The sequence below is a fragment of the Amblyomma maculatum genome, chromosome 1 (assembly GCF_055883805.1).
Source record: "Amblyomma maculatum isolate TAMU_Amacu chromosome 1, ASM5588380v1, whole genome shotgun sequence".
NCBI lineage: Eukaryota > Metazoa > Arthropoda > Arachnida > Ixodida > Ixodidae > Amblyomma > Amblyomma maculatum.
Window position 1 is genome coordinate 178568229 of NC_139344.1, and position 22082 is coordinate 178590310.

Consider the following 22082-nt stretch of genomic DNA (forward strand, 5'->3'; position numbering starts at 1 on the left):
GGGTCGGTCGATGTATTGTCGTTTTGTACTTCTGTGAATAATACACAGGTCTGCGATTACGTAAAGTTTTAGTGCCTAGCGCACGGCGCATATTACTAAAAAAAAAAAAAAAAAAAAACGCGATAGAAATCGGATCCAGAAGCTCCTCCAACCGAGAGCGACCGCCATTTTGAAATATTAGTGTGACGTCACAGAGGATACGCAGCGGATTGGCGGAGCGTCGTCTGCAATGCAGGCTGCAATATCAAATGACACGTCTCTCTCTCTCTCTATGTTACCGCACGAAAGCGATATAGAGTAAAATACGTTTTCTTCAGCATAAGGCCCGCTCACAGCCAGTGGGCTGCGCGGTAGGTTCCTTAGCTTATCGACGCACTGATTTGTCGCATTACACCGGCGACGAAGCGAGCACGTGTGAGGTTTTCGGCCCCGCGACGTCGACGGAACTGATCAGCGGGCGGTCGCCCGATCTGTTTTGGTCGGATCGGAGGCCGAGCGAGAACGCCTGTTAACGGCTGCGCTTGTCTGTAGCTTAACTGTATTAGAAAAAGGAAAACAAACGGCTACATTATATGTTCCACCTTCTCATCAAAAATGACTTTGGCTAGGAATGTTAGTCGGCGTAGATCTGCCGGCCCGTTCCGCGACGAGTAGGCCGAGCGCGAGTACGCGGGTGTAACGCGCGGGGTTTGGGTCTAGAGTTTCGGCGACCGCGCACTACAAGCTTATAAGCACTTGAATGTACGTGGCCATCGAGTGTAGTTCTGGCAGCAGTGACCCCAAATTGCCGACTGCTTACATCCCAAAGCGCGTGTATATTGAGCAGGAAGCGTCGATGTGACCATGTCTGGCGAGTGCAGCCAAGCGCAGCCGGTAGCTATACAACATGAACTGGAGGGCTAGTTGATCTGACATCTTCAAGTGGTGCGTGCAGCGCAACGGCACGAAGCCTGTGTCTGTCCCATTCTCTTGTCTGCACCACTTCAAGACAGCCGGTAGCTGTCGGCGCCGCATGTGGGTAAACACGCTGGGGGCGCTGTCGTAAACCGCGAACCGGCGCATTCCTGCGGGAGTTTAGGGCTCACACACTAAATACTAAATGGTGTATTTTTACTGTGTTTGCGTTGAGGCACTCACGAGAAGTCATTTGGCTCGGGAGTCGGTCGCAGCTAGCCGCGCGGCGCGGCTGCGGGGGAGGTGAGACGGAGATGGCGGTAGATGGGAGGCTCTTGTTCGGTGCGGGCAGTGAAGGGCATTCGAATCGCGTTGGGTTTTGCGATGACGGGACTGAAGCGGCAGTGGCGGCGCATGCTTTCGGGCGCTAGCCGTGGCCAGACTGAACATAGTTTGCAAAAAAAAAAAAATTTATTAGCCGAAAATAACTAAGTTTAATTAGCACGCGCATATAACAGCAAGTCAATGAGTACCGCTTCGTTCAAAAGTTTTGTATGCTTCTCCAATGCCGCAAGGTATGCTCTCGCGTCAACGTATGCTTGTTTGGTATTTCCTCTTAGTTTTGGACCGAAAGAGCGACGGGCAATAAATAGCTCAACAATCAGCAACACAACCCTAACCTCTCCCCCCTTTCGCAGCGCACACGGCGGAAGGAAATGTTGGACATGTGCCGTTTTATATCCGGGAGCGTTTTGTAGCTAAACAAGCTAACTCTCATAACGTAATAGTAATATGCTTCTGATTGCATGCTTAAATAATACAGCATGAGGCCATCGATTTCTAAACGAAACCCAAAACAAGTCCGAAGATCACTAAGGTCGCATATTATAGTGAAACTTTGTCGAAAAAAAAAATGCGAATAAATTATTTTTGCTTAAAAAAAAAAAAAAGGAAGAAAACCTCTCAGTGACACCCGTCCACGGCGTGCGTGCGAATAGCAGACGACATGGGGATGAGATCTCGTTGTGACGTGAGCGGCTAATGGTTGCCAGACCAGAAAGCTACTTTCGATATTAATAATAAAATTAATTTTAAAACGATCTACTGCACCGAATGAGTTCAAATTTCGAGGATTTATAACTTAGCGTGTGTGGGGTGAAACGCAATAATCAATTTATGCTCAAATACTAGCTGTCATGACCTCTTTAATGGATCGAGGCTTTCTGAGGTCCTCAACACTGCTGCCAGAAATATGCTACCATTCCTGGTCAGCTAGAATTGAGATCTTTTTAAATACGCGGCTAAGGTTAACTGGAACGCCCTGCAGATGGTGACAAACTACGAACATTAGCTAAAAAGCGCGCTTATCGCTCCAAATCCAGTCAACTCTGAAGTTGTTGAATGGGCATCGAAACGTCGGTTATCTGATAAATCTTTGAGTGTCGCTCTTTTCTCTCTAATTTTCCTCCTGATCAGGCAGGTAACTGCAGAAATGTTCACGTTGTAAAAAGTGCAGCGGCTGTCCACTGAACGCGGGCAAGGAGTCTGTGTGGCCTCTCTGCGGAAAACAACTTGCGGGTGGCCGAACCTTAAAGGTTCAACCTTCACACTCCAGAATAGACCTCGGTCGTGAAACGTGACCTCAAAGGCGCGTAGCTTGGCCGGCAAAATATCATTCATTTTCACTTCTGAACTTGTTTCGCATATGTCAAACGTTCGTCCACTGCTTTTATTCTCCCAATTAGAGCCGCCTTGGTATGCGTCACAGCTAGCAGGATATCCAGCGCCACGCTACTAAAAGTCGCGCTCGGAAAGGGAGCTAATACACAACGGTAAACAAACATTGAGAAGCAGGGCGCCTTCCTCGTAAACCATGAGGCAAGGAACTTCAGCTTGCAAACCAGTCGGAATTTGTTGGAAAGTTTCCTAAGGTTGCTGCCCCGTTCTCGCGTATGAAAAGATCATACGTGGGTGGCGTGGCCACCACCAATCGTTTTCTCTTTAGATTAATTTATTATTATTTTAATAAAATGAACCAGTAATAAATCTGTTCCAATATATTGACAAAAAGAAAGGTGAAGGATGTGCTGTAGTCGGGAAGGGTGTCCTAGATTTCTCGGCTGTCTTCATTTTTAGTCTCTGCCTTCAAAGGTCGCTTGAGCGATATTCCGCACTTCTACAATGAAATGAGGCTCGCGAATTGGAAGGCTGCGGCTTCTTGGGTCCACGAGCTCTGGAGTGCACATAAATTTTTCAAGCCGCGGCAACATCTCGTCCTTCCAAAACAATTCATGCCTGGAAATCGCCTCAATGCTGATGTCATTCTTGGTCCACACCATAAACAAGCACTTCTGACGGCGAGCAATATTCAGCTGACCTTGTACTTGGTACCAATAATTAATGTTGGTTTTCAGCTGCAATCTTCCATCCTTTTTATCGACGCAGGTTATTTTTTTTAGCGCGAACTACTTCCAGTCCCTCGCCGAGTACGGACACTTGACTTCGACGAGGATGTCCTCCCCGAGTCCATCAGGGGAAGCGCCAAGGGGTGTTCCTGGTCAACAAAACAGGCGCCGCACTCATTCACCACAATGTTCCATTCATTCTCGATTTGCTTCAGTGCTAAGCACTTGTGGTCCTTTAACCAAACCAAAGCAACCATACCTAATGGCTTCAAGTGATTTCCTTGTACAGGGTGTCGCCAACTGCCCGCCCACATCCAGTCTCATCTTCACAACCACATAGTGATGGTGTCAATCTCTTTCACCTTCCTTGCTTCCTAGAGTGGATCCACTCTGCTTTGACGTTGCTCGTTGCAGGTCTTCAACGTCGGTTGCCAACGATTTCAGGGAGTTGTCGGAAGCAGTTGCAAAACCATCGGGCTCCATGTCTGGTAGGCCTTAGCATCGGCACCAAGATGTCGCTATCTGTGCGCTGGCAATGTGGTGGGTTTGACAGCTTCTTTTGAAGCGAAAAGCTTCACTGCGAGGGTCGGAGCCAAGCTTCGCGTGGGCCGTACGCTGCAAAAGCCATATTCTGCGCGTGCGCGAAACCGAGTGACGTTATGCGCAGCGCATATGGCCGCCGTCGCCTGATCTTTCGCCGCAGCTGCGCGCCACTGCGCATGTGCTCCGCCGCTACTACTGCGCGCCCGCCTCCTCGCCACCATTTGACCTTTTGAAGCGAAAACTTTCACTACGAGGGTCGTAGCCGAGCTTCGCGTATGCCGCGACATCGCAGCCCCATCGCCAAGCTCTGCCGGCGTTGCCTAGCCACGCTTAAAAAGTGTGCGACTCATTAAAAAAAATAATAATAAATCTTACGGGAATTGAATCTTCTCCATTGCTTGGATCCCCAGCGCAGCGCATTACCACTGTGCCACGCCAACGCTTTTCATAATTCCGCTTGTCTACCGTGAGGATGATAGCGGGAATCCGCGAGTAACAGATACTGCAATTGGCGTGCGATTCGTAAGTACCACTCAAATACGCATAAAATAGCCAAGTCACTCAATGACTCAATTAGGATGGCGTCAAGGATGTGACGTCACCCATTGCCGTCAGCTGAGGTGGCTGAGGACCAAGCGGGAATGAGTGCGCGCTCCAACGCCGCCGGGCGGCGCTTCTTGCCTTCCGCGAGTGACAGATGCTACGCCTTTCCTTTCCTGTAAACGAATTATAGAACGCCGGTGAACGACATGAAAGCCAATGAGAGTTTAGCTGCTGGCGAACGGCGCAGAAGACTGGAGAAATTAGCTCCTTCTAATCCCGAGGTAGTCGCTGCTTTTCGCTACGTATATCCAGACATAGCAGAGCTAAGCCATCTTTTTTAGTAGTTTTCGCTTTGAATTCCTTAGGAACTGGTGCCTTCACAAATGATGCCGTGCATCTTCCAAGCTGCCCTCCGGAAATCCTGCGCGCGATTTTTTCTTGGCATTTTCCTCGACAGTTCAGCGATAAAGAGGCAGCAAGACGTCTTGTACGATCCTTTTATGGAATAATTTGTGCTTTCCGCCTGCAAAATTGACAACTTATGCTCAGCATCGTTGTTGTCGACGTCCATTATCAGGCTTGCAGCGTTTGCAACCACTCTGCTCATGGCAATACAAATTTCTTCAGATTCCTTCTTCAAGTATTTCAGGAAATAAGTTTTCTTCTCCAGCTTTGCCTCCGGAACAAAAGTAACCAGTGCAGTTGGCGTGGTCTCCAAACACGATTTGAGCAATTTTTTATATCCTTAACAAGTTTTAATTTTTCAGAAAATGATGCATCTTCAGAGCATCTTTTATTGCTGTTGCAACACCATGCAACAGGCACATAGCTGCTTGGAGAGTAGTTTACTTTCGGGGGAAGCTTTTCCAGCTGTTTCTTCTGGATGATCTAATTTTGCAGCATAGTTGCAAAATATGTGCTGGACATTGTATCACAGTAATTTTATCTGAACACCTGCACGATGGTTGTCTGCATTTGAGATGAAACCCAAGTGAGAACAATGTTTTTTGTCGTTTGATCAGTGCTTCACCTTAAGCACAATGTTTAAAAGGCCCCTTTCACAAAACAGCAGTCGTGTTTTCAAAATGCTTCACTGCAGTCATGCAGTCAAGCATTGCAGCAAATATGCAGTGCAGTGAAACTGCAGCGTAATAAAAATTTTCGGTGTATTCAGTATTTTTCGAATATTTGGAAAATTCTCAATATCAGTTTTTCGCATATGAATATGAACCGAATAACAAACATTTGATTCATATTGAAATTTTCGAACGTTCGATACGCTTACCCATAAAAGATCAGGATCTGGCCACAAACTGTGAGAGGCACATTTAAATTACTGCAGAGGTTCACGGGAGGCTTCCAAAGACAGTCGCACGTAGCCTTCCTCTGCTTTCGTTACCCTGTTGGGCCTTGAGCAAGCCCTTTTCAATAAATTCTCTTCCTCTCACCTATTGCTTTGAACCTTTTATTGACACTAACCATAGTTAAAGACTACTGAATTTTAGTTACGTAATTATGCTCACGCCTGCTGTGGACAGCAGTTTGTCCCCATATGGTTTTCCATTTCAATTTTTTTAGTTGAACGGAATGCCCACTATCTATGCAGGCGTCCCATATGCTTACTACAACAACTATTGGTGAAGTGCTAGTTGCTGGAAGTCACTAAGCAGTCTCTTTTACCATACTGAATCTTTTGTTACAACTGGCAGACAGCCACTGAATTACAATGCAAGACAATTCCTAGCTATTCCTTTTTACAAGCAGTGCCTATTGTGATGCATGTCATTTTGTCTGCCCAAGTGTAATTTCATATGGAAAGGAGTCCATGGAGCTTCAAAAGAAGCATATGTGCTACTTGTTTAACCCTTTCACTGCCGGGTTTTTTTCTTGTCGCTGCACACTCCCTGTGGGTTTTTTTTTCCTTTTCATGTTAGTTTTGTGAAAATTTTATGTTAGTAATGCACTGCTATGCTCTGCAGGACATGTAAACACTTTTATTCAGAATAACCTTATAGATATTGTACTGAATAAAAAAATTGACAAATAATTAACAAAGCAATTATCTGCTAATTAGGATGTCCAGGTGTTGAGAAAACCTTTTTGATGTGGTACTCTTCAAAACAAGGCACCACACAAAGCGGCACCTCACAGATAGCACATACATAACGCGACTCCCTTCATTGCTTTGGTCGATGCTGCGTGTTAGCACAGATGCGGCACACTCGCATTGGGTTCTGCTTTGCAGTAGTAGGTGGTATCGGAGACAAGAAGTGGCGCGCTGTCAGCCGTGTTGGGTCTTCACCCTGCAATGGGGGTCCTCCCTTTGGCTTCGAATTTCCGTCGTGGTACTCCTCGATTAGCTGGCGAACTAGCTCAAGTTGAAATTCTGCCATGCTTCTTTTTTTTTTCAGATGCTGTCATTTGAAGTATATTGCTGTTGATGATGTCCAAGAGGTGAAAGAAGTACTTTTTGTATCATTTCATGCTCTTCTTTGTCACTGTACCAGTCACAGTCACAACCATGTCGACCTTGTCCACAGCACCCATGCACAAGTTGTACTATGCTTCTTTTTTTTTTCAGATGCTGTCATTTGAAGTATATTGCTGTTGATGATGTCCAAGAGGTGAAAGAAGTACTTTTTGTATCATTTCATGCTCTTCTTTGTCACTGTACCAGTCACAGTCGCAACCATGTCGACCTTGTCCACAGCACCCATGCACAAGTTGTACTTGGAGATGCACAGGGGAATCTTTGCTCGCACCCGTTTTTCTGTTCACCTTCGTGGACTCTACCATGCCTCCCTTGTGCTTTGTCAGCATTTGCACTTCACATTTGTCCTAGCAAAAGAAGAGAAGCTGATCAGTACACAACTCACTGGTTTCCCCTTCCTCCAGTCTTTTCTCTTCGCGTGGCATACCCTTCCTGTTCTTCCGTACTGTACTGCAAGCATTGGTCTTTTTTTGCAGAAGGTAGGTGACCACGGCGGGACTGGTGTACAAATTGTCAACCCAGAGGATGCGGCCCTTGCCCCAGTCAGAACAACTGATGCTTCATATCCCATCTCAGACTCGTTGATCTCAGTTGAGGATCCGGTGTACAGCACAATGTCCAGCACCATGCCTGTCTTCACATCACAGAGAACAAATGACCTCGTTTAGACGGAATATATTGTTTGAATGCCAATCGCCCTTTGAAAAGCAGCAAGCTTTCATCAATACAAACATCCTGGAAGGGCGATAGCACCCCTTGAAAGTTTTCCCGAAGCGTCAAGAGAATCGAGCGCACCCTGTGCAGCCTGTCACCATGAATCTGATCTTCATTATTAGAGAAATGTAGAAACCTCAAAATGAGCAGGAAGCGATTACGACTCATCAGTTTGGAGAATGCGGCATACTCAAGAGGGGATCCGTGGACCAATACTCGGCAATGCTGCCTTTCCTTGCATGCACCATGAGCATTACAACAGCTAGAAATACATATAACTCACGTGGAGTCGTCTTTCCACTGGTGTACACGGGATCCGGGTGCCAAAGTTAGCGTGGCGTATACTTGGCGCTGGAAAATGTTTGTTTGCTCCACAATTGCTTCCACAATGTCCAGTGTAAACAAGCTTCCGAAAACTTCGAGCTCACTGGAAGACGCTGTAATGTTATTGGAGATTCCAGAATAAGATGGGGTCAAAAGCATGCTCCTGAGGCTTGAACTCTTTTTTCTTCCAGCAGAGATTTCGCTCGTCGGATTTTCACTTCTTAGATTTTTCGGAGGCAGGGGCTCTTCATCACTTTCATCCCTCGACAAGGCACTTAGGTGGGCTGCTTCCTCGTCACTATTATCGGAGTCCGAATTCATAAGCAATTCTTGAATTTCTTCGTTCGTCAAACCGTGGACGCACGTGGAATGCTGCCTCACCATGTCTGCTCTGCTGAGACTAAGACCAAGAGACATGCATGTAAACAAATGCGCCCCATCTGTTGCTTAAAATTTACACTACATGTTCTATAAATTTATGTGTCTTCTCCATAGATGGCGCGACATGCTTGCATCGGTTTTTTTTCACACGAGTATAATCAAGAGCGGCAGGGAGCGAGTTAAAAAGTCAAAACGAGTATACTCTGGAGAAGCAGGGAGTGTGCATGTGTGGACAACAGAGTTATCTCGGGTGTGGCAGTGAAAGGATTAATACCCCCCGTAGATACTTTTCAGTTTTTCCAACATATCCAACGCAACAGAGCCGTCAACATTGCCGTCAGGCAACATAGGCATAATGGCAGATGTGGCATCTAATATAGTGCTGGCAGCAAGAGCAGGACCTTCATACACTTAAACCTGAAGTGCAGAGGATGTGTAACTAAAGAATAGAACACAGACTGGAGTTTTAAATAATACAATTTTTTAATTTATTTTAAGAGCAACCAAATATCAAAGAGAATTTTGAAAAACCCTATTATATTTCAGAAAAATGAGGCAACCTATGGTGCATATGGTACTGTAAGATTTTGGGTACAGGTAAAATAAATACTTGTGCAGACAACTGAAGCCTGCCCCTTTACAGAAACTTCGCCTTGGGCAGAGAGAGCTTGATGCCACATTCATCGCAGCGCTCTGTGTGATGCACAAAGCTACAACCTTTTATTACATGCAATAATAAAAGAACGACAACTGACAGAAGCTGCTCAATTTAAACATTGAGCAAAACAGCATAATTTCCATAGCCTTATCTTTTACTTTTACAGATAAAGTTAAAATTACTGTTTACAGGCCTCTCTGCAGTGACCCCCGCCTCAGATACCCAATAATGTGCGACATTCTTCAAACAGTAGGTTTAATTTGTGCTAGAACAACTAACACGCTCCATGCACACATAAATCTTGTTTATCCTTCAGACTGATGGCTATATTATGTACAAGAGACTATGTAAAAATAAAGCGCAAGGGCACACACAAAACAAAAGCTTTCACAACTTGTGCAGGCACTCCAGAAGTGTGCAAGCTTGCCTGTCCATCTTCAGTGCCTCATCAATATGATGCAAGCAAACCCCCATACATACATATGTACAAGGAACCACCCTGCATGAAATTTCTTTGAACAGAGTCCTAAAAAGTTATCAAAAGCCCCATAACAAAGTAAAGAAGCCACCTGGGGTGCTTTAGAAGTAATTATGCTGAAAACAGCCTTATTTGCCCAAAGAGATAACAATACCCTAAGGTAAAACAAAGCATTGCAGGGCAAATAAACTAGGAAACAAACTTTGATATAATAGTGCATATAAATACGGCATGATTATCGTCCAATTGAGTTTCCAACACCAAAAAAATGGAAGTACTTCCTAAACATTCTTCGTGATGTGGTCTACATTCTTTACATACATCTTGTTCTAAGCAAAATGCTAGCCCATGTGTATTTCCCTTCATTCTTTAAAGCCAAGCTTCTGTTGGAGAAAAATGAGAGCAAGTGTGGTGAGAGAACGGCATTTCATCAAACAAAACATGTGATTCTCCTTCTTTGATAGAAAGTGATGAGTTTACACAGGCACACACACACACACACACACACACACCTTCAGGCACCAGTCTCTGAACTAGAAAGAGAAAAACCAAGGACCAGCTTCTCTTCTCAGTCAATCTTGACTGTAGAGTAGATCTTACGCACAAATGCACTAGTCCCAATGAAGCCAAAGGTGCCTGCAGAAGAACAAGAGATGTACAGTCAGCCACAGCAACATTATCTTATTGGCTGATAAATACTTGCTGGTTTCATGTAGAAAAATAGTAAACTAACAGCAATTCTAATGGAAGTGAATCATACCACAGCTTTCCTACTTGGCAAAGATGAAAAGGCAAGAGTCAAGCTGTGCACGGCATGGTTTTAAACATGACACACTTAACTTTATGTGAAACAAATCCACCATAAGCCCACGTATACGCCCAACAAGACTTCTTCAAAGAGAACAGGAAGAAGGGAGTATACTAATTCTTTTTTAAATTAACAGATCTGGTGGTTAGCGCTAAAGACGAGGTCATAACCAGGGTCAAGACGATGTCAAATACACTTCTGAAGCTAAAGAAAGTCACGTCGAAAGCTATGCAGAACAAGTAAGCCTGGAAATTTTTTTCCACTGACGACTAAGAGAGATAATGAAATGCACACAGGGCAGACATTGTGTATAAACCCAATGTCCACCGATGACATGCTGCAATGACAATGGCATCAAATTTGAACTGCCTGCACTACTGTACCACAGCATGCACTTTCTTTTGCTATGTCATTCTCAAACATAATGCCCACAAAGCAATGACTATTCTTTTTTAGTCATGTAACCAAGTGACCAAGCAAACAGAGGTGTATGCTGTGGCAGAGTAGTACAGGCAGTTTGAAATAGATGCAATAAGCACTGTAGCACGTCACTAACAGACGAGACGTTTCCACCCAACTTCCAGTGCACCTCATGTGCTCAGTTTGTTTCATGCAGGAAAAGGCATTATATTTCCTCACACTGCAGGGCATTTAAGAATGACGTTTTCTTTGCTTAAAAAACTGATATGGCACACTCTTGCCAGTGGCCTTGAACTCTCCAGAGTAGTACTAATCCCCAAACTGTGCTAATTTAAGTGCACATCACCAATGTTAGTTAATTAGCTACTTAATACTTTTTACAACTGACATTCATTACAGGTCACAGCTTGTTCCTTAAAGAAATTGCAAAACCCTTCTTTTTAAGAATGTTTGAAGTTATTCATTAAAGCACTCAGCAAAGCTGCACTACTGCCATGCCTAGATACAGGCCTTTTCTGAAGAGCTCAGGATAGCGGTCCCTCTCCCTCCCACAAGGCGGAAATTTCTTTTAATAAGAAATCTCTAGCTACTAAAAAGAAATGCATTATGAGCATGGGACCACCCCCACCTGCACAGTACCACTGAGAACCCCCTTAGGCCCACTCCAGCAGAAAATCTATTCCTATCATAACAGAGCCCTCACAAGACCTTTTAGAGAAGGAATCAGGAGAAATACTGTGTCTATATGCATACAATGTCACCACGAATATGATGCAGAAAAAGGGGGTGAGGGTGCTACGCTACAAAAACAAATTGTGTTACGTTTGAGTTGATACGGTATATACAATCGAACCCAGATATATCGATCCCAGGTATACCAAATTAAATCTTATATTGAACTGCCTAAATATTCCCTTGGAAATCCCATGCAAAAGTACAGCGGTGTTATTTGTACTTATCGAACTCTTGTTAATGAAACATTTGATATATGAAACTATGTGCTGCTGCACAAGGAGCTTCTCCTAATGGTGTTCCCATAACTTTGCGCGCATGGAGCCGGGCTGGCTGAGCGTCCTTGGACATCTGCTGGCCGCGCTAACCCTGCAAAACCATGCGATAAGGTGAACATCAAGGCTGCTTGACAGTTTGTTTCGGTTTATGGGGTTGAATGTCCAAAAGCGACTCAGGCTATGAGAGACGCCGTAGCGGAGAGCTTCGGAAATTTCTACCACACGTCTGCTAACATCGCACAGCACACGGGTGCCTTGCTTATCGCTTCCATCGAAAAGCGGCCACCACGGCTGGAATTCATTCCCAAATCCTAGCGCCCTAACCACTGCCCCATCGCAGTGGGTTCCACTTGAGCACACAACGCAGTTGTTATGAGAGTGAGAACTGTGCCTAGTTGGTTGTACATGCTTGTCCATGTCCAGTTTGTTCCGTTTCATGATGAGTTCAGCGCGTCAAAAAGCCGCTGTTATGGGTGGAAGCCAGCATTCAGTGCACCAGTCTTGTGCAGTGAAGCCAGCATAGCTGACTGAAGGCTTGCGGAGGCTCTTGCATGATCTCCTCTGCTGCAGAAAACCGACGCAGAAGTCAACTGCACCTAATTTTAGTTGAGTTGTTATTGCGTTTATAGTGTACCAGTAACAGAATTGCACCACTTATGACCAAAGCACTGTCCACTGCAGCTTTAATGCGAGCCCCCAACGGTACTTGGGCTGCACGGCGCGAGATGTGAGCACACTCCAGTATGGCCCTCGAGAGTGGCCCGTGAGCGGCTTGACGTGCGGGTGCGTTCGCTTTGTGGGTCGGCGCACTCTCGGCGAGTGATGTGCTGCCAGCGGGCAGCATGTCACTGCAGGAAGCGCGTCCAGAGCATGGGTACACCATTGTCGCGCTTCTGGATTACAGAGGAGCACACCTGTTGGCATGCTTTAGATACTAATAATCAATACATATCCAACTGTTTCTCAATTCCCTTCGAGTTCAATGCACCCGAGTTTGACTGTGGTCAAGAATAACACAACACTCACCACACAACACTCCAAGGGCAAAGCTGAACAGAGCCATATAACCAAAATAAAACACCGTCTGAAACAGGCCATACATCCTGAAAGAAAGAAAAAGGGAGAGATAAGAATCTGACGGTATTCCAAAATATGTTATTTCAGTGAAGTGAGAGCCACTAACTTATACACTTTAATGCATGGGGCTGCCATTACTTTGGCAAACTGCCAAGCCTCGGAAAAGTTACCACTGAAATAATTCTCTAACACTAGAAAATTCATTTAGTACATCTGGACACTTCACATGTTCTCAAGACCTGCACATACTATGGTAATCAGCAATTAAATTTCTATGAAGTGCATCTACGCAAAGCCCTAGCACCAAGTGGCTATGTTGCCATGTTACCCTGTGGCATGAAATGCCCTGGGCCTTTGACATTGCGAGACAACTAGATTTACAAGTTCCTTCATTCGACTTCATGAGGAGTCCGTGGTACCTCCTAAAGAAAGACAGCTGTAGTTTGTTTGCTAGTTGCAGTAACTAAATGCGCGTTGGCACCTAACAAGAGAAACTATGCCCTAACACACTTCATATGCTACCATAACCAACAACGACTGAAATCTGTGCAGGTTTGAGAAAGCAAGAATAATGAGAAGCAATGGTCCACACACTAATTACTTACTTTGTTTTAAAGAAATAATAGTAGAAAGAGTACAGATAGACGTATCCTGCTGTGGAAGCACCTGCCAAGAAACTTGTCCATTGCCTGCAATACATAAAAAGGAGGACAGGGTAAGTATGGAACACCAGGTCTGCGTCAACACTCCATCATACCATCTGTAGTCCTCTGCATTCAGAAGGAAGTATGTGCAGACAATGGTAACACAAATGGTCACGATGGTGAGGATCAGGAACACGAGCAGCATGAAGCCATAGACGTAGTAGATCTTGTACGCCCAGAACGAGGTGAAGATGAAGTACCTGGAATTGGAAAGACAGCCATAATGAAGAGCCAACAGTAATACAAATGCAGCATTTCAGATGCAAGAACAGTGGATGAGTCGCATGAAAGTATAAACAGTGTGTCTACTCATCACACAACTGAGTTCTTGAGTAGCAAAGCAAAATTGCAGTCTATGAGGCGCCCCATACTGGGAATGCTCGAAATTGTTTTCAACCATCTAGAGTTCCTGAAGTTTGTGAAAATCTCAAACAGTAGTCAGGGGCATTGTTGTACAGTCAAACCCGGATATATCGAACTCGAAGGGGATCGCGAAATAGTTCGATATACAGAAATAGACTTGAGACACCACTTGCGATCGCGAAAAATGATACTGTATTTGTCGTGAAATCAACCCATTCACATAATGAACCCACCCCCCCTTTTGCCCCTAAGAATTTTGGAAAAAAAAAAAAAACAATCGGTGGCACGTCCCTCAGTTTCGACCGTCGCATCCACAGCTCGCAGCGCACCAAGATGCTATGCAGCGATAAAGTCCCGCCTGTTTATCTTTTGGCTACACTTTTGATAGATTCTGCGGTGGCAGGGAGCGCAATTGGCAAAGTGCCCGCGATGGCTTGATTGCACAAGCCTGGTTCGATTTATCACGCCGCGCTTGGGGTGGGCATAGTCCACAATCACAAAATCACTGGAAAGCGTGAAAGCTGCAAATACCGTTTGAAGCGAACAATGCTAAAAGCCAGTGTCATGGTCGCAGCTGACCGTGTGCTTTTGTCTATTTATAGATGTAAGAATGGACGACACTCGCAAAAAAAAAAAAAAAAAAAAAAAAAAAAAAAAAAAAAACCCTGCCTCTTTTTAACGTCTGCAGCCGCCATAGCTTACGCTGCACCGCACGTTCAGCACAACAAGTAAGGACGACTCTTCCAAAAGAAAAAAGAAATTGCTGCTTCCTAACATCTGCAACTGCCATAGCATACGCTACACCACACGTTCAGCACGACGGCAAGAATGAACGACTCCAGCAAAAAAAAATAAGGAACTGCCACTTCTTGCGCCCGGCGTAGCTTATGCACGTTCAGCACGACGACATGAGACACGCATCACACGTCAGCCGCCACACGCAGAACACACACTAGAGAAAGCGTCTACCACGGGCTTAGCTGGCTTGTTCGCGAATGCGTAGTGCATGCTGTTGCCAACAAAGACCGGGAAAGAGAGAGGAAGGGGAGAGATAAAGCTCGGGCACACCCTTGCACTCCGCTCTATCACGTTTTTCCCTTCTCCCAAACACCACAACTGCATTGGTTCCCTCTCGTTCCTTCACGCACATGGCTTGCAAACGTCACATGCTAGCGCGGCAACGATGCGTGATTCCGCGGCAGCGACCACTGCAGATGCGCGCGCCTTTGGAGAAAGGGCACAGCGCTGCCCTAGACCAGCCGTCGCCAAACTGCTCCCTCTCATTCCTTCCGCACGTGGCTTGAAAACATCACGCAGTAAACGGCCGAGGGTGATGCAATTGTCTTTGGGGAAGGCGCACTGAATGTGTGGTGCGGAGTTCGATATATTGAACGACCAGTGAAACTGAGTTCGATATACGACGCAGCTTTCCTATACCTATACATGGGATTTTCAAGGGGATATTCTGCGAGTTCGATATAACCAAAATTCGAATTATCCGGGTTCGACTGTACTTCCCTTTCACCAAATGCATCGTTTTGCTCAGCAACTGAAAGCTACAGCCAGAAAAGATTTCTGTCAGTGCACTCCACCAGCACGTTATTTTGCACAAAAGAGGATTAAAGGACGAACTCATTAAAAAAAATCAGCATGAAGATATTTTTTCACAATAAAGAGGTTGCATCAAAGGTATAAGGAAAGAAAAAGTTCCTAGCTGCAATGAAGTAAAATGGTTTTAGTAGAACATATGTAACGACCTCCTTTTTATGAGGCATCCACTAAACACGCACAATGGTAAGTGTGTGCTGATAACAGTCTCCTGGATGCAAGAAATCATGCTTCAAACATAGTGGTTGGCTTGTTTTGTTTATCTTGCAAAGGAATACATTGCAGCACGTTCATGAACAAGGGAGACAGACGCAGACACAGCACATATGTTTGTGTCTGTCTCTATTGTCCATGATACTACTGCACTGTATTCCTCTGCAGAAAATCGTGGTAGTACACAGTGCAGCATGCCATGTCAAAATATATAATGGTAAAGCTTGGTAATGCTAGAAGACCGAGGGACCAAATACGCATCTCGCGGTTGTGCGGCATGCTAAACCTGAGCATAGGCTATATCGAACGCTGTAGTAGGAGGGTTCCAAATACACTTTAGTGAAGAAGGATTTTTCAACATGCGCCAACACTGCATGGCCCACGAGTGTCTGTGGATTTCGCCTTTATCAAAATCATGCCATCATAACCACTGAGACGTCGTGACGAGTCAATTTGCATCACAATTTTACAGGGACATAAACGAGAGTGAGCGGTGTTTTAAAAGTTTATTTGGATCCATATGAAACGAGAGGCAGTGCTAACGTGACAACCAAAGAGATGATGCCACATGCTATCAACTTAATGTGTTGCTGAAACATGAAGTAACTTACAAAAAAAACTTAATCAGGTATACGACAAAACTTCGCAAAGGCAGCACATCAGCTGTTTATACCATGCCTTTAACATGCAGTGCAATGTACAGTAGAACCTCATTGATACGTTCCCGGATTGTATGATTTCCCGTTTCATACGCTCAAAATCGTGGGCAGTAAAACATCTCCCATAGAGTTACAACATTTTTCTCCTGGTTATTATGTTTCCGTATAACATGATTTTCCAGTTACTGTGTTCAAAATATCGACAAATTGTGGTCGTATAACCCATTTTGCGATCAACCGAACATGTGATAACGAGCGCTCATGACATGAAAAACTGATCAGCGGCGCTCACCCGCCACAACTGCTTTCCTGCAGTCCCTAGGTGCAAACAGGCGAAGCATGAAAGAAAGCCAACATAACAGGCACCCGTTCACGCAGAAACATAACTTCACGGGGAGAAACGCAGTGGCTTCTTTGCGGTGCCTTGAGGGTGGTGAACTATTTGATAACTACAACTATTTCCTTGCACACAAGCGGGCCGGGTCTGGGGGATGCAGCATGAGCAAAAACATGCCAACTGTAAGCCATCGCAATGGCTTCTCCACATGTCACTGGTGCAAGGCCTCATTCTCACAGCCGGTTTTTCCCTCCTCTGTCGCGCCGGCATTTGACGGAGGAGGGGAGTTAATGATGCCAGTACTCCCCGAAATCGGGCAGCTGGTGACGTGGGGTTTTGCTCCACGGTGCCGCCGGTCCGGCAAACGACGAACTCCACTCCACAAAAGACGAACCAGTGAGCGCGCTCGCTTCTCTCACATGACTCTACATCACGACTTGCGTGTGGCCCGCACGGCCATCACGGGCTCACATGCAGATGGCGGTGCGCGAGCACAGAGAAAGAAAAAAAAAGCTTGGGTTGCGCTCCTGTCTAGTGCTCCGTGAAGCGCGCGCTAACAAGAGAACAGATTTTTTTTTTCATTTTTTCAATGCACCGAGTGTTGCAGTTAAACATGACCTTCTGCAAAACTTTACGATGTTTCAGTTGTATGTTTGAATGGGTGTATCAAAAGAAATTTTGCAAGTTCTAGCTACCCATTTTTTTATTGATGACAGAGTTAATTATAGTATGTTCCTGTAGATTTCTTCGATTTCGCTGACTGCCATGAACATTATAGAAGTGCGCATTTATGCTGAGCTTGGATACTGGCTTGATATATATTCGTACCCATTTGTTGTTCCATAGTATGCGCGGTGTTTGTACTGAGGCTAAGATAAGGCGTTCCAACTCTGAACTGCTGAAAGAAGTCGCGACACTGAATGCGGAACATAGAGACGGGGATTTTTTTTTTTTTCATCTGGGGTGCTAAAATAATACTATTTTCAAGTAGTAGCTTTGGAATTTCACTCCCTTTCATTTCGGAGCTACGCAAATGGCACCTCGTTGCAAACAGTTAAGCTGGTAGTTTTTCTCGCAAACCAAAGCCGATCGAAACGCAGAACAGGTACTGGCAAATTGAAATCATGTAAAGCATGTGCCTCGCAAGTTGAGCTAAGAGCCATTATATAAACTCAACCAGAACCAAAAACAAGTACAGCGTGAGAAACAAGATTCGGGACAGTAAAGATTTGAACAGGCGGAAAACTTGTTGGCTAGGTAGGTGAAGAAGTCAAAACGACTATCGCACAGGTGAAGGGACAGAAAGAGGTAATGGGCGAGGTGAGGAAAGGAGCAGAGGAGAAAAACTGAACAAAGAGAGAGAGAAAAAAAAAAAAAAGCAAACAGCGGATGAATGGTGCGGCAAGAAAACAGAGGAGGTCCAAGGAACAAAAAAAAGGAAAAGCATATCAATCGGGAAAATAAATGCAAGAAAAGGCCGCAAGCTCAGCAAGCATAATGTTATTAAGTGTGCATTTACACTACGCTTTAATACTCGCTTCTTATATTCGTACCCATTTGCAATAAACTGTTGAGTTGCGTAGATGGCAACGCGTTCCAGCCCCAAAGCACAAGAGACTGACAACAAATGGCGATTTTATTTCATTTTGCAATATGCAGGGCACCATAGCTAACTGCTACTTCCAACAGATTTGCAGAAATATTGTTTCAGTTGGCACCTTTTTAACTTGATTTTGTAATGCTTGTATCAAAAGCATTTTGCCATATCGCGAGCAATTCTTTCATTGAGTAAATAGTTCATCATGTTCGTGGGCTTCAATTTCGCTGATTGCAAAGAATAATGTTATTAGAGTGAGCGTTATTTCTGCTGCTGTTTAATATACTGTTACGATGCTGCAAGCCAGTGAACACAGGCGAACAGAGAGATGATGCTCGATGGTCGTGAGATGACGTTTAATGAATATGATACCGGGCCTAGCGCGAGCGCTCCTGCCCGCGCCACTGCCCGCTTCTTCTTCGTTGTTCGTCCGTAACATGACCCGGGGCCACCGAGCGATCGTCCCAATCGTGGACGAGGAAGTTTACAGATGTTGATCATTCCATGGCATGATGATGGGCGTGTCTGGATGCTTGAAGAAGAGGAATAGAACGGCTTGCCAGCACCATGATTCCGATGAACCTTGGACCAGGACACTCTCGGGCCACACATTGCCACGAGTCGATGACGGAGGCCAAGGCACGCACCACATGACATAGGCAGGGGAGGATGTCTTCAAGTGCAGCGGTATCTTGGTCGTGGAGTCGTTGGTCGGCGCATCAGGTCAGTGGGGTCACATATGGTCGTTCGGGTCTCTCCTTGTGTTTTGTGGTCATATGTGGCCGACTCAGGTCGCTCTCTCCTTCGTCGTGTCTTGTGGTCGCGGAAGGAGGGAAGCGGGAGGGGGGGGGGGGGGGGGGGGGGGAGAGAAAGAGAGGCACGGCAAGGTCTTGCTGGGTCCGGCAGGCTGGAGAACAGCCATGCGATGCCTTCTAACCTTTTGCCGACGGTGCAAGAAGTTGCAGGGCGCCGAAACTCCGGACCAGGATGAGGGGGTGATGAAGTACCCCGCACCTCCAATCAAATGTTACAATGCTGCAAGCCGGTGAACACAGGAGAACAGAGAGCAGAGAGATGATGCTCGATGGTCGTGAGATGACGTTTAATGAATATTATAGCAGGCCTAGCGCGAGCGCTCCTGCCCGCGCCACTGGCCGCTTCTTCTTCGTTGCCCGTCCGTAACAATATTCTTGCTATAGTTATACCCATTTGTTTTGGCGCAGTACGCGCGGTGTTTGTACTGTTACCAAAGCTGAGATGAAAATGCGTTCTAGCTCCAAACTGCTGCTAGAGCACGTGAAATGAAATGAATGAGACAGCACGCTTTTTTTTTTCCCATACAAACGCGGAGCACACGACTTCCACCGCTGCTGGGAGGGCAGCCGCCACCTACGCTTTTTTTTCTCTTGCAGCAGAAAAAAAAAACGATGTAGAGTCACGTGGGAGCAGCGAGGCTGCGCCCAAACAGGTTTGAAGGCGTCCGGCGCCCCTTTCTGTTTGACCATCGCGCCGCTCCATCCGTCGTGTGGTTTCCCCCGCCGTTGCTGCTGCCGCGATGGAGAGGAACACCGGCTGTGAGACTGAGGCCTAAGGGGGCGAAGCATCCGGAAACAACAGGGAAGCGATCGGCGCGTCATTGCCTTCTACGAACCAGATTTATTACTAAATCCTTTCCGCGCTTAGGACAACGCAATATGGACTGAACACTGCGAGAGCTAAAATAAGAGCTGTGCATACTTGATGTCTATAAATGCTAGCCTACACTTTTATGCCGTTAAAGTCTCAATTTTAAATACCATTGTACTTCATCCAGCAGTTGTTTTCAAAATCAGGCAGTTCGGATCATACGTTTTCCCGGATAATGCATTTTTTTTCCTGCATTTCTTAAAAAAGGTATCAACAAGGTTTTACTGTATAGAATACAGCACACTAGCAAATGTACTTTAGACTAGGTGAGCATACGAGATCACTTTCACAATATGAATATGCAAATTTTCCCATCCACTGCATGAAATGCAGATGCGTTATACTGTCTGCCAACAAATCTGCTGCACGACTAACCTACACCGTATTCCCAAACCGGCCTAACCTTTACCTTCCTGAAACTGCAAAGGCGACCTTCATAAAGGTAACGGACAGGGGATGGTAACGCAAAGGCCAAGCCACGTTTCAAAGACCCACCTTAGGGCAGCCTTTCGGAAGGGGCGCCTTAGCGCGGTTGTAAGCGATATGGTAGCGAGGCTAAACAAATAATAATGTTTCAATCAGCAGCATATGTTTGCATAGCTTGTTTTTGTCCTAGAAATTGCAGTTAAATATATACAAGAGCTGCCATGTGCTTCGTGCTGCATTGTGTGAGCGTTCGTTTTTTTTCTTTTGTGTGTGTGTGTGTGTGGTGTCTCAAAATGAAACCAAAAAAAAAAAAAAAAAAAGATGCTCATTTACGGAGAATGAGCATGGCGTTCTAATAGACCTTGTCAACAGTACTACAAGACAGTGTGCGCGCCGTCTGCTAGCCAGAAAACGTAGTACAAGTGGAATCGTGGTTATCATTGCTCGAACGCCAACCTGTCTTTTTTAAAGAAGAATTTAAGATAAAGCTCCGCGAGTATCGTTTTTAATTTATTGACTGCATATTCCCTTGAGAATAAGTCGACAGGGGCATGCAGACGGCAAACCACGCAGCGAGATCACCAGTACGCAGATGGTATGGCATACAGCACGGGATCACCTGTCGTAACTTGGAATGTCCCTGCACCATAGAAGCACAGGGCGAGCAGCAGTCACAGGAGCGGACGGGTAGGGTTAACCGTGGTTACGCGAAACCATGCTACGGCGGACCAAACCGCGGTTATCGCAAACCGAGCTTGGCGACCTCGGTTTGCGTCGTTAACTGCTAGGCATCTGTTGACGGAGGCTACTCGATCGTCGGCGCCCGAGTGTGCGAAGCATACGAGCGGGTCTGCTTTACAATGTTATTCATTTTCCAACTTCACATTTAAAGATTGATGCATAAAACAGACGGCGTCTACTCTACCGTCCGACATCTTCGGTTACGGCCGACAGCGCAGCGACTGCGTACTGAAGCCCCGTCCTGCCTGCAGTATCATTTGAACGGCTTGTTGCTGAACGGATCCGTCAAAAAATGCGCGGCCTTAGCTCTATCATGAAAGTACACGTGTTTGCAACGCTTTTAGCACGGGATGCAGCGAGCAGGCTGAGCTACGTTACACTTACCGAGAGCGTGGTGCACGACGGCGCCGTGCGTGACCGTCCCTAGTCATCGCTAGGCCTAAATTGTTTCGCTTCGAAGCCGCGGCGGTCGGCGCTTTGGAACTGATCAATGCTATCGTAAATCATCTACTTACGAAACTGCCTTATTTTGAACCTGTTCTGCCATAGTAAAGGAATGATAGGATTATGTCTGGCGACGCATTAATCGCAGAGCTAGTACAAGCAGATCGAATGAACCGCAATGCATGCACCGGCGGCAGCTCGCTTGAGCAGAAACTTGCTTGTATCGCGGCTATCGCTCATACCAGCAATTTGCTGCTGGTCAACGATCCTCACGAGTGCTTCATTCTTGATATTCGGCTCAGTATTCCAGACGCCAACTTTATCACGCTTTATTTCGGACATCGGCACTAGCGATTCGCCGTGTCATTCGCGCACGGTTTGCGGGAGGAGGGGCTACCATTGTGGGGTGTTTGACAGCGCTGTTGACGCCTCGTCGGACGGCACTCCGGTACTCCTGAAACCACGTTATAAATTATGAGATTTGTAAATGCAGCTTCGTTCCACCGATCACCGAAGCGATACCGTGGTATAAAGGAGCTGCTGAAGGTAGTCAGACGC

The 22082-nt window shown here is 45.8% G+C and overlaps 1 protein-coding gene across 5 annotated transcripts in view; it reads right to left on the minus strand.

The window, feature by feature from the left end:
- TM9SF3 (transmembrane 9 superfamily protein member 3) overlaps window positions 1-22082 on the minus strand; it is a 60303-nt gene that overhangs the window by 8873 nt on the left and 29348 nt on the right. For 3 of the 5 annotated variants that reach the window (XR_014704098.1, XR_014704099.1, XM_084589664.1), the window contains exons 11-13: window positions 13504-13650; window positions 13352-13435; window positions 12696-12772 (exon numbers count right to left, since the gene is read on the minus strand). Coding sequence is in view for 3 of the 5 variants with exons in the window: in XM_084589664.1 (XP_084445790.1) it covers window positions 12696-12772; window positions 13352-13435; window positions 13504-13650 (308 nt within the window). In the remaining 2 variants the exon portion in view is untranslated. Of the gene's footprint in view, window positions 1-8759; window positions 10068-12695; window positions 12773-13351; window positions 13436-13503; window positions 13651-22082 lie in introns of those variants that run through there. The other 2 variants (XM_084589665.1, XM_084589666.1) reach the window with 1 other exon arrangement.